At 44.6% G+C, this 13,821-nt stretch overlaps 1 protein-coding gene across 1 annotated transcript in view; it reads right to left on the minus strand.

Annotated features, from left to right (window-relative positions):
- LOC124607213 (sialin-like) overlaps positions 1 to 13,821 on the minus strand; it is a 123,004-nt gene that overhangs the window by 27,533 nt on the left and 81,650 nt on the right. The window contains exon 8 of the mRNA XM_047139483.1: positions 90 to 331. Coding sequence (XP_046995439.1) covers positions 90 to 331 — 242 coding nt within the window. The remainder of the gene's footprint in view (positions 1 to 89; positions 332 to 13,821) is intronic.

Raw genomic sequence — 13,821 nt, forward strand, 5'->3', positions numbered from 1 at the left:
TCCTTTTGTTGAGTGACCTTTGCATATAGCCTGATGAATCATTTTGAAATGCAGCGTGTATTGTCCCCAGAAGAGCTGTAACGACTTACGTTTGTGCTGGTGAATACACCAACGATGTAAGGGACTGCGATGCCCGTCAGATTGCCGTACATGTTGACGATGCCGACGATGGTGCCTGCGTAGTTGGGGGCGATGGCCTGCATGTTGAGGTAGGAGCTCGTGAAGTCGGTGGCGGTGCAGAAGCCACTGAGCGCCAACATCGCAATGATGACGGTGCTGTCGCAGCCCACCAGCGCTACGATGATCATTGTAGCGGCTGGCACCAGAGTACCTGCACACGAATTGTTTTGGTTACACAGCTGCAAGTGACTCTGGCTTTGAAAACTGAGAATGAAATGAAACACGTATTGTCAGCATAGATTCTGAGCGTAATGACATGAAATCAAAGACAGGACGGATTTGTAATTGTGAGTTTCCCCCCACGCAACTTGCACGCTATTCCACAAAGAACCACCTGCAGTTACTGGAGGCCAGTGGCGAATAAATTGGTGACCAAACATATCTCAACGTATACGATGGGGATGTTTTAGGCCAAGGAAGGAATTATAAAAAGTGTTGTTCTAAGACAATTATGTCACATGCAGCTCCAGGAAAGAATAAACATAGAAATTTAAGTAATCACCAAACCACTGTAGAGTAAAGAATCACATGGATACGATGAGATATCAAGTAGACTTCTAAAGACCAGTGCACCACTTACCAGTGATATACTGATTCACCTGGGCTTTGTGCTTTTCAGGTCCAGTCAGATTCCAGATCTAAATCCACATCTGTATTTCGTAATCCACAAAAAATGGTTCAAATGGCTCTGAGCACTATGGAACTTAACTTCTGTGGTCATCAGTCCCCTAGAACTTAGAACTACTTAAATCTAACTAACCTAAGGACATCACACACATCCATGCCCGAGGCAGGATTCGAACCTGCGACCGTAGCGGTCTTGCGGTTCCAGACTGCAGCGCCTTTAACCGCACGGCCACTTCGGCCGGCCCCCACAGAGTGATGCAGAACGCCTCTCTAGTACATGTCTACAGGATGGACCAAATAATGATACGATTGGTCGACCATTTGTGGCAACATTAACGGAGAAGGAAAAAATTACAATTACTTCCAACAGGATGGAGCAACTGCCCGGGCGAATCTTGGAGCAGATTGACACAATCTTCACACCTGACAGAGTTGCTAGCACAGCTCGGTCTGGCCACAGCCCTAGGCTCTAGCCCACAGGTCACCTGATCTGTGAGCGTGCGATTTCTTTGTGTGGCAAGTCCTCAAATCTAACTTGTATCACAACAAGCCTCATAGTATTCAAGAACTGCAGCAGAACATTTCGTATGAAAATCTTCATACGCTGTCTGTCCAGGCTGGAGATTTGACATTACAGAAGAACGGATCAGATGTTAAGAAATATTATGAAGTATCAAAGATGTACGGAGAGCACAGGAGGGATAGCTAAAATGAGATTGCGTCCCAGGAATTAAGTCCGTCGTATCCCAGAGCTCTACGAAATGGCTGCGAGGTGCCTGTGAATTGAGGTATTACGATTTCTTATGATGAACTGACGATTTCATGTCATGTGATACTATTATGACGATGAGTTAGGGTAAGGATTATGTTGTATTATGGGAGATAATGAAGTATTATGTGCATTACTGTGGCACAGTGAAGGCGAATTTTGTGTTAGGAGTATTATCTTGAAGACGTAATGGATTGTGCCCATTGAGTCATAGAACAACGGTGTTTTTAGCAGTCAAAGTGTCTGAGAATGCGACCATAGCAACACTAAGAATAACTATTTTATTTTGTAACTAGTTTCCATTAGCTGTTATATAACAGTGTTAAGGGTACTACAGTGTGCATACAGATAAACGTTAACGAATTCTCAGTGGTCAAGAAGTGACTGGTTTTTGGTTTTGAGTACCGGAGCTCTACGAAACAGCTTAACGAATCGCTTGACTTTATATGAGAATTTTTGTTTGAATTCTTCATATCCGTTACTAGAGGTATGTAGTGTATATATTATAAGGTTTTGAGAAACGAATTTTAGCGTGAGATACAGTTACGAAGAGGCTTTGGGTTCATCACTTCTGATGATTCTAGAGATAAATGTTGGTAGCGTTAGCGAGAAAATACTAGGGTGTGCTGTAAAGGAGTGCCTCCGAATTTTTTATCCTATTCTCAATAGCGGTTGAGCTATTACATGTCAATCGTATTACTCGATCGACTTTCCCGCTTCTCTGACGCATGTCGCAACCCTCTGTCGCAGGAGGGCTCCGAATTGTAGCGTGTAACGTGGCAGTGTGGCCTCTAACTACGTCGCTGCGAGAACTGAAAACTCAGAAAATCTGAAAGCACGAATTCGAAGAGTTTTCCCACTCATGGAGAACCCTCTCCTTCAGCGTGACAATGCCAGACCACACAGGAGCGCTGCCACGTCTGCAACAAGCCGACGCCTTGAGTTCACTGTCATCGAACATCCTACATACAGTTCCTACTTGGCCACATCCGGTTTTGATCTGTTTCCAAAGCTTAAAGAATGCCTTAGAGGTCTTCACTTTGATAGTGATGGAGCTGTGCAAGTAGAGGTGAGGTTATGACTCCATCAACAAAGTCACATATTCAGCAACGACGGTGTCAACAAACTGGCCTCGCTGGGGGCAATGTGTTACGATTGGTCGACCATTTGTGGCAACATTAACGGAGAAGGGAAAAAATTACAATTACTTCCAACAGGATGGAGCAACTGCCCATACGCCCGGGCGAATCTTGGAGCAGATTGACACAATCATCACACCTGACAGAGTTGCTAGCACAGCTCGGTCTGGCCACAGCCCTAGATTTTTCATATGAAAGATTTTTCATATGAAAATGTTTAGAGGCATTACTTTTCAGTACACTCTCTTATTAACTGAGAAGACTAGCGAGTCTAAACTGATAGGATGCCTTCTTGATCCCCATTCACTTCCTGCGGCGTGAAACGACACCTCTGCTAAGCAGGCTAAAGAAGTGAGAGGCATTACTTTTCAGTACACTCTCTTATTAACTGAGAAGACTAGCGAGTCTAAACTGATAGGATGCCTTCTTGATCCCCATTCACTTCCTGCGACGTGAAACGACACCTCTGCTAAGCAGGCTAAAGAAGTGAGAGTTGAAGAAAAAATAAGGAGCTAGAGAATGTGTTAGTGAAACTACGAGGCTAGTGTAGAGAGGAAAAATAAAAACTGGGGATGTGTGAGTAGGACTCGCGCACTGAGGGTTATGTAGTACAAACTTAGTTATATACACTGTTCAGCCAAAACATTATGACCACTGCCCACCGCGACTTTGGATGCCGCCCGGTGGCGTTGAGGACACGTGACGCAGTAACAAAATTATGTAAGTAGAGCAGACGTGCACGGGGTGTCTCACGCGAGTGAAGACGTGGGCTTCACATGGGAAAATCCATTGATAAGCAACAGATTATTGTTAAGCAGAGCCTCTGAACGAGTTTTTCGAAAATGGCGAAGCTGATCGAATGTTCACGTACTACAGAAAAAGGTAGAAGGTCAATGAAACTACCAATAGGTGCTAAATGGTTGGACTCCACAACTTCACAGAACGTGGCGTTCGGAGGCTTTCATGCTGTGTAAATTAGGATAGATAGTGATCTGTGGCATCTCTGTACCAAAGGTCACAACGCTGGTGCTCGCACAAGTGTTTCCGAGCACACCGTTCATCGTACATTGTTGAATATGGAGCTCCGCAGCAGAGCACACCTTCGTGTTCACATGTTGACCAACGACATCGTCAATTACGATTGTAGCGGCACGGAACCATCGGGATTCGACCGTCGATCAATGGAAATCACTTTTTTGCTACACTAGGTCGATGGTCGTCTGCACAAACGCCGTCATCGAGGTGAACGGTGGCTCGACACATGCAGCGCGCTACGAACACAGACAGGTGGGAGCAGCATTATCCTACGGGAAACATTCTCCTGCGCTTACATGGGATCTTTGTAGTAATCGAAGACACGCTCACAGCTGCGAACCACCTGCATCCCTTCGTGTCTCATGTCTTCCTCGACGGCGATGTCATATTTCAGCAGTATAATTGTCCGTGTCTCGAATCCAAAATCGTGCTACCGTGGTTGAGTAGCTTTATAGTGAACTCACGTTGATATCTCGGCGACCAAATTCGCCTGATGTAAATCCTGCGGAACTCATCTGGATCGCTGTTGGGCGGCATCAGCGCGTACGAAAATCAGCGGCCCGTGATTTACGCGAACTAAATGACCTGCGCGTAGACATTTAATACCATATACTTCCAAATACCTACCAACAAACTGTTGGATCCTAGTTACGCAGAATCAGTGATGTATTTCGTTCCAAAAACGGTCAAACAAGCTATTACGCAGGTGGTCATAATGTTTTGGCTCCTTAGTGCATATAGACAGTTTGCGCATCCCAGGAATCGAGGATACTGCAGATTTTTGCCTGTTGTCGACATCGATACGGCAAGATATGGGCCCAGGAATTCCATAACTTTCGTGAATGTTTTAATTTCAAGTTTTAAGTCTGATAACAAATGGCATAAGAAATAGTTTTTTCGTGTAGTATAATTACAAATTAACAATTTCGGATTTTTCCCTTTACTTGTACTGTGAAACTTCGTTTTCTTATTGTTTTTTTAGCCAAATTTCACGATTCTGGGTTAACTGAAAGCACCCTACAGGTTTTGATGAGTGAGTTTTCGAGAGTATCGTAGTATGTGTCGTAAATGGCAGTATCGTTTGACTGAATTGACTAAGAAGCTTGAAATTTTCACAATAAGCGTGCCGCTGCCCCTTCTTTTTGACCCCTGCCTTTCACCTGCTGCGGACTCACTGCTCTACGTTTATTTACGTTTGGAAGTAAAGAACTGGTAGTCTGCAACCAGATGCCGCTACGTTCTGGGATCACTCCTGTCTTCCTTGAAGAATCACACGACGCCAGAAGAACCGTCACATTCTGTCTCCCTTGCCATCATACGGACGAGAAAGGTCTAGGTGGGAGACAAACGTCTCCTGACAAACACCAAGTCGACTTCCGCCACTTAATATCAGTTGCTTCACAACCCGCTCGCTGTAACAGGCTTCACGCATGACTCTAGTTACAAATGCACGAGTTGCCGTTAACGTTTGTCTGTTACCGTCCTTGCAATCCATTCTACGACTGTTGGCATTAAGCCAGGGCAGATCTTCGCCGTCTTTTACTACTTTACTTGCAGCTTAGTTAGTTAGTTACATGTTCCATAGATCATTTGAACGATTCTTTTATCGAAATGATGTGGAACGGGTTAGTTTACAGGACATACATGATTCGGATTGATATTAATCAACACTTTATTTTTTTAGTCCTGCTCATGCAGACGGAGGAGATAGAGAAGATCCGAAGAAGAGCGGCGCGTTTCGTCACAGGGTTATTTGGTAACCGTGATAGCGTTACGGAGATGTTTAATAAACTCAAGTGGCAGACTCTGCAAGAGAGGCGCTCTGCATCGCGGTGTAGCTTGCTCGCCAGGTTTCGAGAGGGTGCGTTTCTGGATGAGGTATCGAATATATTGCTTCCCCCTACTTATACCTCCCGAGGAGATCACGAATGTAAAATTAGAGAGATTCGAGCGCGCACGGAGGCTTTCAGACAGTCGTTCTTCCCGCGAACCATACGCGACTGGAACAGGAAAGGGAGGTAATGACAGTGGCACGTAAAGTGCCCTCCGCCACACACCGTTGGGTGGCTTGCGGAGTGTCAATGTAGATGTAGATGTAGAATAAGTTTTTCATTGGCTACCAGTTTTTAAACAAAATTCGACAGCTGAATAGGAGTTGTCCAGGAAAAATGATTCAATGTTAGATGCCTTTGATACCTGTCATGCATTTTATGGTATCAGACAAATAATCAAAAATTTTTGTTGCATCATACTAAAATCCTTTCGCAGCAACTTCCAGCTTTAATACTGTGTAATAAAGGTCATTTTTCCCTCCAGTGTTGTAGGTTTTTGTCAAAGTGTGATGGACAGTTTATGATGAATTTTATTAATGAACTAGCTGACCCGGCGAACTCTGTTCCGCCTTAAAGCCAATAAATAACCGGATTTTGGATGTTAAGTTCAATTTTTTATTAGGACAAATAAAAATTAAGTATTTTAATGATTCTTTATGTTTTTTGGTGCATAGCTTCCACTCTTCAATTCAGTACCTTGTGATACACGACATTCTTTGTTTTATTATCAGGCGCAAGAACAAACAACGCATATGGTCTTCCGACCCGTGAACATGCCACATATACACTCCTGGAAATGGAAAAAAAACACATTGACACCGGTGTGTCAGACCCACCATACTTGCTCCGGACACAGCGAGAGGGCTGTACAAGCAATGATCACACGCACGGCACAGCGGACACACCAGGAACCGCGGTGGTGGCCGTCGAATGGCGCTAGCTGCGCAGCATTTGTGCACCGCCGCCGTCAGTGTCAGCCAGTTTGCCGTGGCATACGGAGCTCCATCGCAGTCTTTAACACTGGTAGCATGCCGCGACAGCGTGGACGTGAACCATATGTGCAGTTGACGGACTTTGAGCGAGGGCGTATAGTGGGGATGCGGGAGGCTGGGTGGGCGTACCGCCGAAATGCTCAACACGTGGGGCGTGAGGTCTCCACAGTACATCGATGTTGTCGCCAGTGGTCGGCGGAAGGTGCACGTGCCCGTCGACCTGGGACCGGACCGCAGCGACGCACGGATGCACGCCAAGACCGTAGGATCCTACGCAGTGCCGTAGGGGACCGCACCGCCACTTCCCAGCAAATTAGGGACACTGTTGCTCCTGGGGTATCGGCGAGGACCATTCGCAACCGTCTCCATGAAGCTGGGCTACGGTCCCGCACACCGTTAGGCCGTCTTCCGCTCACGCCCCAACATCGTGCAGCCCGCCTCCAGTGGTGTCGCGACAGGCGTGAATGAAGGGACGAATGGAGACGTGTCGTCTTCAGCGATGAGAGTCGCTTCTGCCTTGGTGCCAATGATGGTCGTATGCGTGTTTGGCGCCGTGCAGGTGAGCGCCACAATCAGGACTGCATACGACCGAGGCACACAGGGCCAACACCCGGCATCATGGTGTGGGGAGCGATCTCCTACACTGGCCGTACACCACTGGTGATCCTCGAGGGGACACTGAATAGTGCACGGTACATCCAAACCGTCATCGAACCCATCGTTATACCATTCCTAGACCGGCAAGGGAACTTGCTGTTCCAACAGGACAATGCACGTCCGCATGTATCCCGTGCCACCCAACGTGCTCTAGAAGGTGTACGTCAACTACCCTGGCCAGCAAGATCTCCGGATCTGTCCCCCATTGAGCATGTTTGGGACTGGATGAAGCGTCGTCTCACGCGGTCTGCACGTCCAGCACGAACGCTGGTCCAACTGAGGCGCCAGGTGGAAATGGCATGGCAAGCCGTTCCACAGGAGTACATCCAGCATCTCTACGATCGTCTCCATGGGAGAATAGCAGCCTGCATTGCTGCGAAAGGTGGATATACACTGTACTAGTGCAGACATTGTACATGCTCTGTTGCCTGTGTCTATGTGCCTGTGGTTCTGTCAGTGTGATCATGTGATGTATCTGACCCCAGGAATGTGTCAATAAAGTTTCCCCTTCCTGGGACAATGAATTCACGGTGTTCTTATTTCAATTTCCAGGAGTGTAGTTGACCATTTGAAAAATATGGATATTACACATTTAAACCACAAACTTTCAAGGATTGGCCTTGTGATTTGTTAATGGTCATGGCGAATGCAAGACGCATCGGAAACTGTAGTCTTTTAAACTCAAACGGCACATCGGTTGGGACCATCGGGATCCTCTGAATGAGAACTTCCTCACCCTCGAATTTTCCTTTGAGTATCGTCGCGTAAATAAGATTGGTCATCAATTTACTTACCTCAAAACGTTTACCGTTGCACAGTTTTGGTTGGTTTATGTTTCGAAACATGATTACTACGGAGCCAACTTTTAGGCGTAAATTGTGCGGTGGTATGCCAGGCACATCCTAAGAGTTTAAAAATTCAATTGGATAGTTGGTGGCTTCATCTTCATTTGTTACACAGTCAATAGATTTGAATGAATGCATTTTACCAATGATCTCATTCTGAATTATGTAGTTTAGGTCATCTACATCTTTATTCTTAGCCGCTAAAATTGCTCGCTCACTCAACCATTCATTACTTTTGTAGTTAGTAATGATGTTTGGGAATACTTTGTTGAAAAGTTCGTCTTTCGATGAGACAAAGTTACAGAAATTATGAGGAAATGAAATCAATCCGCTCGATTCTTCGACAGGTACTCGACCATTACCGATAGTCAGCAACTGCTCAAAGAAATCTTCAGCAGATGTATCATTAAGCAATGCAACTCTCATGTTTGTTGTCAGTTACAGTTTCTTCACAAAGCGCCATAGATTCGATGATTTGAGGCAAGTATTTATTTCATCTGCAGCCATTGATCTTGGAACTACTGGCAGTGTTTGGCGGAATTCGCCAGACAGTAAAATCATTGCTCCTTCAAAACATCTCGAGTCATTGCGTAGATCTTTCAGTGTTCGGTTAAGTGCCTCTAATGCACGTTTATGAGCCGTTGTGCATTCGTCCCAGATCTTGGATGCTGATAAAACTTCGGCCACTGCTGAGTTTTTTGTAATATTACATGTTGGTTATTCAATAGCTTGAAGATTTAACGGTAATTTTAATGCTGACTGAGCCGTACGGCATCTTTCTAACAATGTGTCTGCTATTCCGGAAGAACCAACTGCAACCGCAATGTTGGATCTCGCACGAACAGTGGCTAAAACTACTGACATGAGGAATGTCTTGCCAGTTCCACCAGGGGCATCCAGGAAATATAAACCACTATTTCCATCATCAATTGCCTTCATTAATGTATCATAAACTTCCTTTTGTTGGGGGTTCAACAGGGGTACATTCGTTTGAACTACTAAATCCAATTTGCGTTTTGTTATTCCACGCCAGATGCGTTTTTGTTATACTACGTTTTATAGCGGTCGAACGGGATAAAAAGTATCCTATGCCCGTCTCCTGGTTCTAAGCTACCTCTCCACCAATTTTCAGCCAAATCGGTCCAGCCGTTCTTCAGTTATAAATAGTGTAACTAACACGACTTTCTTTTATATATATAGATTAAGTATTCATTACACATTTCTGAACGCACGCGTAATATTTTTCAATCTTTTTTTTTAAAAAAATACACATAATAGTTTATTCATCCATTTTAAATAGTTTATGAACGCATGCATAAATGTCAATCATTATTTACAGATTTTGACAAAAAAATTTGACAGCTCCGAAACTAAAGAACTTTTAGGGAAAATAACGCATTTTTCAAGTATTCATCAATTTTTCATTATTTTTAAGATGTATTCTGCTATTCGGGGCGGAGACAAATCCAACAAATCAAAAACCATGAAAATTGGTCCAGCAGATCTCGAGTTATAAGTGTTGCAACAAACCCGACTTTGTTTTATATATATAGATATACAGGGTTATTACAAATGATTGAAGCGATTTCACAGCTCTTCAATAACTTTATTATTTGAGATATTTTCACAACGCTTTACACACACATACAAAAACTCAAAAAGTTTTTTTAGGCATTCACAAATGTTCGATATGTGCCCCTTTAGTGATTCGGCAGACATCAAGCCAATAATCAAGTTCCTCCCACACTCGGCGCAGCATGTCCCCATCAATGAGCTCGAAAGCATCGTTGATGCGAGCTCGCAGTTCTGGCACGTTTCTTGGTAGAGGAGGTTTAAACACTGAATCTTTCACATAAACCCACAGAAAGAAATCGCATGGGGTTAAATCGGGAGAGCGCGGAGGCCATGACATGAATTGCTGATCATGATCTCTACCACGACCGATCCATCGGTTTTCCAGTCTCCTGTCTAAGAAATGCCGAACATCATGATGGAAGTGCGGTGGAGCACCATCCTGTTGAAAGATGAAGTCGGCGCTGTCGGTCTCCAGTTGTGGCATGAGCCAATTTTCCAGCATGTCCAGATACACGTGTCCTGTAACTTTTTTTCGCAGGAGAGAAAGGGGCCGTAAACTTTAAACCGTAAGATTGCACAAAACACGTTAACTTTTGGTGAGTTGCGAATTTGCTGCACGAATTCGTGAGGATTGTCTACCGTCCAGATTCGCACATTGTGTCTGTTCACTTCACCATTAAGAAAAAATGTTGCTTCATCACTGAAAACAAGTTTCGCATTGAACGCATCCACTTCCATCAGCTGTTGCAACCGCGCCGAAAATTCAAAGCGTTTGACTTTGTCATCGGGTGTCAGGGCTTGTAGCAATTGTAAACGGTAAGGCTTGTGCTTTAGCCTTTTCCGTAAGATTTTCCAAACCGTCGGCTGTGGTACGTTTAGCTCCCTGCTTGCTTTATTCGTCGACTTCCGCGGGCTGCGCGTGAAACTTGCCCGCACGCGTTCAACCGTTTCTTCGCTCACTGCAGGCCGACCCGTTGATTTCCCCTTACAGAGGCATCCAGAAGCTTTAAACTGCGCATGCCATCGCCGAATGGAGTTAGCAGTTGGTGGATCTTTGTTGAATTTCGTCCTGAAGTGTCGTTGCACTGTTATGACTGACTGATGTGAGTGCATTTCATGCACGACATACGCTTTCTCGGCTTCTGTCGCCATTTTGTCTCACTGCGCTCTCGAGCGCTCTGGCGGCAGAAACCTGAAGTGCGGCTTCAGACGAACAAAACTTTATGAGTTTTTCTACGTATCTGTAGTGTGTCGTGACCATATGTCAATGAATGGAGCTACAGTGAATTTATGAAATCGCTTCAATCATTTGTAATAGCCCTGTATGTTATAATCGCGCAGTTAAATGTAAATGTCGTGTGACTAGGACGTCCCGTCGGGTAGACCGTTCGCTGGGTGCAAGTCTGTCGATTTGACGCCACTTCGGCGACTTCCGCGTCGATGGGGATGAAATGATGATGATTAGGGCAACACAACACCCAGTCCATGAGCGGAGAAAATCTCTGACACAGCCGGGAATCGAACCTGGGCCCTTAGGATTGACATTCTGTCGCGATGACCACTCAGCAACCGGGGGCGGACGCAGTTAAAATGTCTAGCTTCTGGAAGAGGTACCTACATGACGTCCGTGGGTGAACATCACATATTATTCTTACTGCTCACTTTTGTGCAAACGATACTTTCTTTCTAAGTGGTGAGATATCACAGAAGATTATTCTATAAATCAATAAGTAGAAATGTGCAAAACATGTCACGACTGTCATTTATAACTCCATTCGACGTTAACCACAGTTGTTCGGCGTTTGCCACTTCAGAAATAAATGATCCCAGTTCATCTTTTAAATAAGTTGATAAGACTATCAGTTTGGTCAAAAACGAATACACTTCTAGCTTTCTTGCCGACGTTTTTGCTTTTGGTAACGATTATTCTTGTAATAACAACTTGATCGTTAATCCATCTCTTATTGGCGACACTCTCTGTTTGGAACTAGGAGGTCTAGAGTTTCCTTTAACATGTGGCTGTCAGGCTGGTCACGTTATAGTCACCACCTACTGCTACCGTATGCTCACGACGTTTGCGTACTATCGAGTTTAGGCTATTATTGTATAACTTTTTTGACCAATATATCTGAATTATTAATCTCAATCCACCGATCCAGGTTACTCTTGTCAATATTAGTTCGCAATCGGATTCGTTTTAGACCTCATTAGATCTAATACTTCTTCTTGTCGTTATTACATCCTCCTCTTGAAGAGTCTATCAGTCCGATGAACGTTTCACGTGTGTGGAAAGTTTCCCCGCTCACTGTTTTGGGTTTTAACCAACTCTCGCGTTCTAGTATGACGTCAGGCGACTACTTTTTACGAGAGCCGTGAGCGTTGGGTCTTTACTGCGAATACGCTGGCAGGTAACAACTAATGTATTGAGATTCTCACTCTTTGCTTTTGCCATACGGCCTGCTGAAATAACTGGCTTATCTAATGTTGACTTTTATACTGGGGTCTTGGAGTTTCTATAATTAAAAAAAAAGAGAAAAGCTATGTGCGTTCCACACATACTCTGCTACCATTGTGGCCGTTTCCGGTGTATAGTGCTCACCTAACGTATCCAAGTGACCGTAAAAGTCTCTGCCGTATATTGTAGGTCGGAAAATCTGCAGCCTATCTCGCCACAGAGCTGGTGACGCATTTTGCTTAGAGCCTCCAGTCGGCTCCAGACCATTGATTGGAATGATGCTGCAAATCGACAACTGTGGCGAGTCCCCACGAGTAAGGCTAGCTTCCTTTACCACACTGGCCAGTCTCCGGGAAGAGCTGAGAATGGTCTCAGAACCCAGGCGGCAAACCTCATTGGTCTCGAGCTGAGCGACGATCTATAACTGACTGCAACCCGTGCTCTCAATTGTTGCCAGGACGACCTCTTCCATTTGGTTGGCGATTCCTCTCGGGATACATATCGACTGCACATATGGTTCTTTTCCGTCCCGTGGCGCTATTTGCCTTGAAATAGTCACGATGCATCTAATGCTGGAACTGTCAACCACTGACCGCCTCATATCTCCCCCCCCCCCCCCTCCTCCCTGGGTGCCCTGACGGCGGAAAAGGAGTGATCACTGCAGGAGCAATGAAGTTGACAGAACATCTCAGACGGTTTTGCACGTACTAAACGAGGGCCGGCCATAAATTCTGCACGCGTGCGGAGCTGCTGCACATGTGCAACTTCCGGGTCACAGAGTGCACGCCGCAGCCGTCAACGTTCATGTAGTGTATGTTTCTACGCACAGATGTCGCTTTATCCACCTGCTGGGATACCCTGTACCGGCGCATTCTAGTGCTCTTTCCACAGCTTGCAAGCCAACCATGGGAAGGTATTTTGTGTATTAAACATTTAAAATACTGTCACAGTCTACTCATTGAGAAGTTTACTTTTATGTTAACAGTTTAACCTAGTAAGACAAGTAATACAGTTAACAACCGTAGGTTTTTATTATGGCAGCTTGACTGACGGCACATAAATACGCGTAATGTTTTTGATCTACTATTTAAGAAAGAGAGCACTTACCGACTTCCAACGAACCTTATTCATGATTTCAAATAACATTAAACTAATGCAAGGTTTCCTATAACAAATTCTCGGTGCCCTCAGTTACACCCACATAATTTCTGTCTCACTGACCTCTGAACAGAATGATAACCGCAGACCTCTCGATGATCACCTGTTATTTCAATACCATTATTGCTGTATCTTTCATCAGCTCCGTCTGAAATCTGCATAATAACCGACAATTAGATGAATGTTATGTTTCATCGACTCCACCTGAGCGTAGCCCTTCACACATTAAAAAAAATCCCTAAATGTAAGTATACATTGGAACAATCGATTTAATGACCAACTTTCCTGATAATAATGTAACATGGAGCAGAATGAGGGAATAATGCACAGTTAGTAAACAATAATTTTTAAATATGAAAGGAATAAATCCAAACACGTTTATCACTGGTCATGAGAATTGATAATCGAGTTGATGTGTCTCATCCATTTTCTTAAGGACATTTAATTTTGCTTGCCGTTCTTCACTGTTGAGTACACTACATTCGTCTTTGTGATATTTATTGTAGTGTCTTTCAATTGAAAACTTACGCTGGCCGCCTATTATTCGGCGGCACAGC

Source organism: Schistocerca americana, chromosome 3, assembly GCF_021461395.2.
Source record: "Schistocerca americana isolate TAMUIC-IGC-003095 chromosome 3, iqSchAmer2.1, whole genome shotgun sequence".
In the NCBI taxonomy this organism is placed as follows: domain Eukaryota; kingdom Metazoa; phylum Arthropoda; class Insecta; order Orthoptera; family Acrididae; genus Schistocerca; species Schistocerca americana.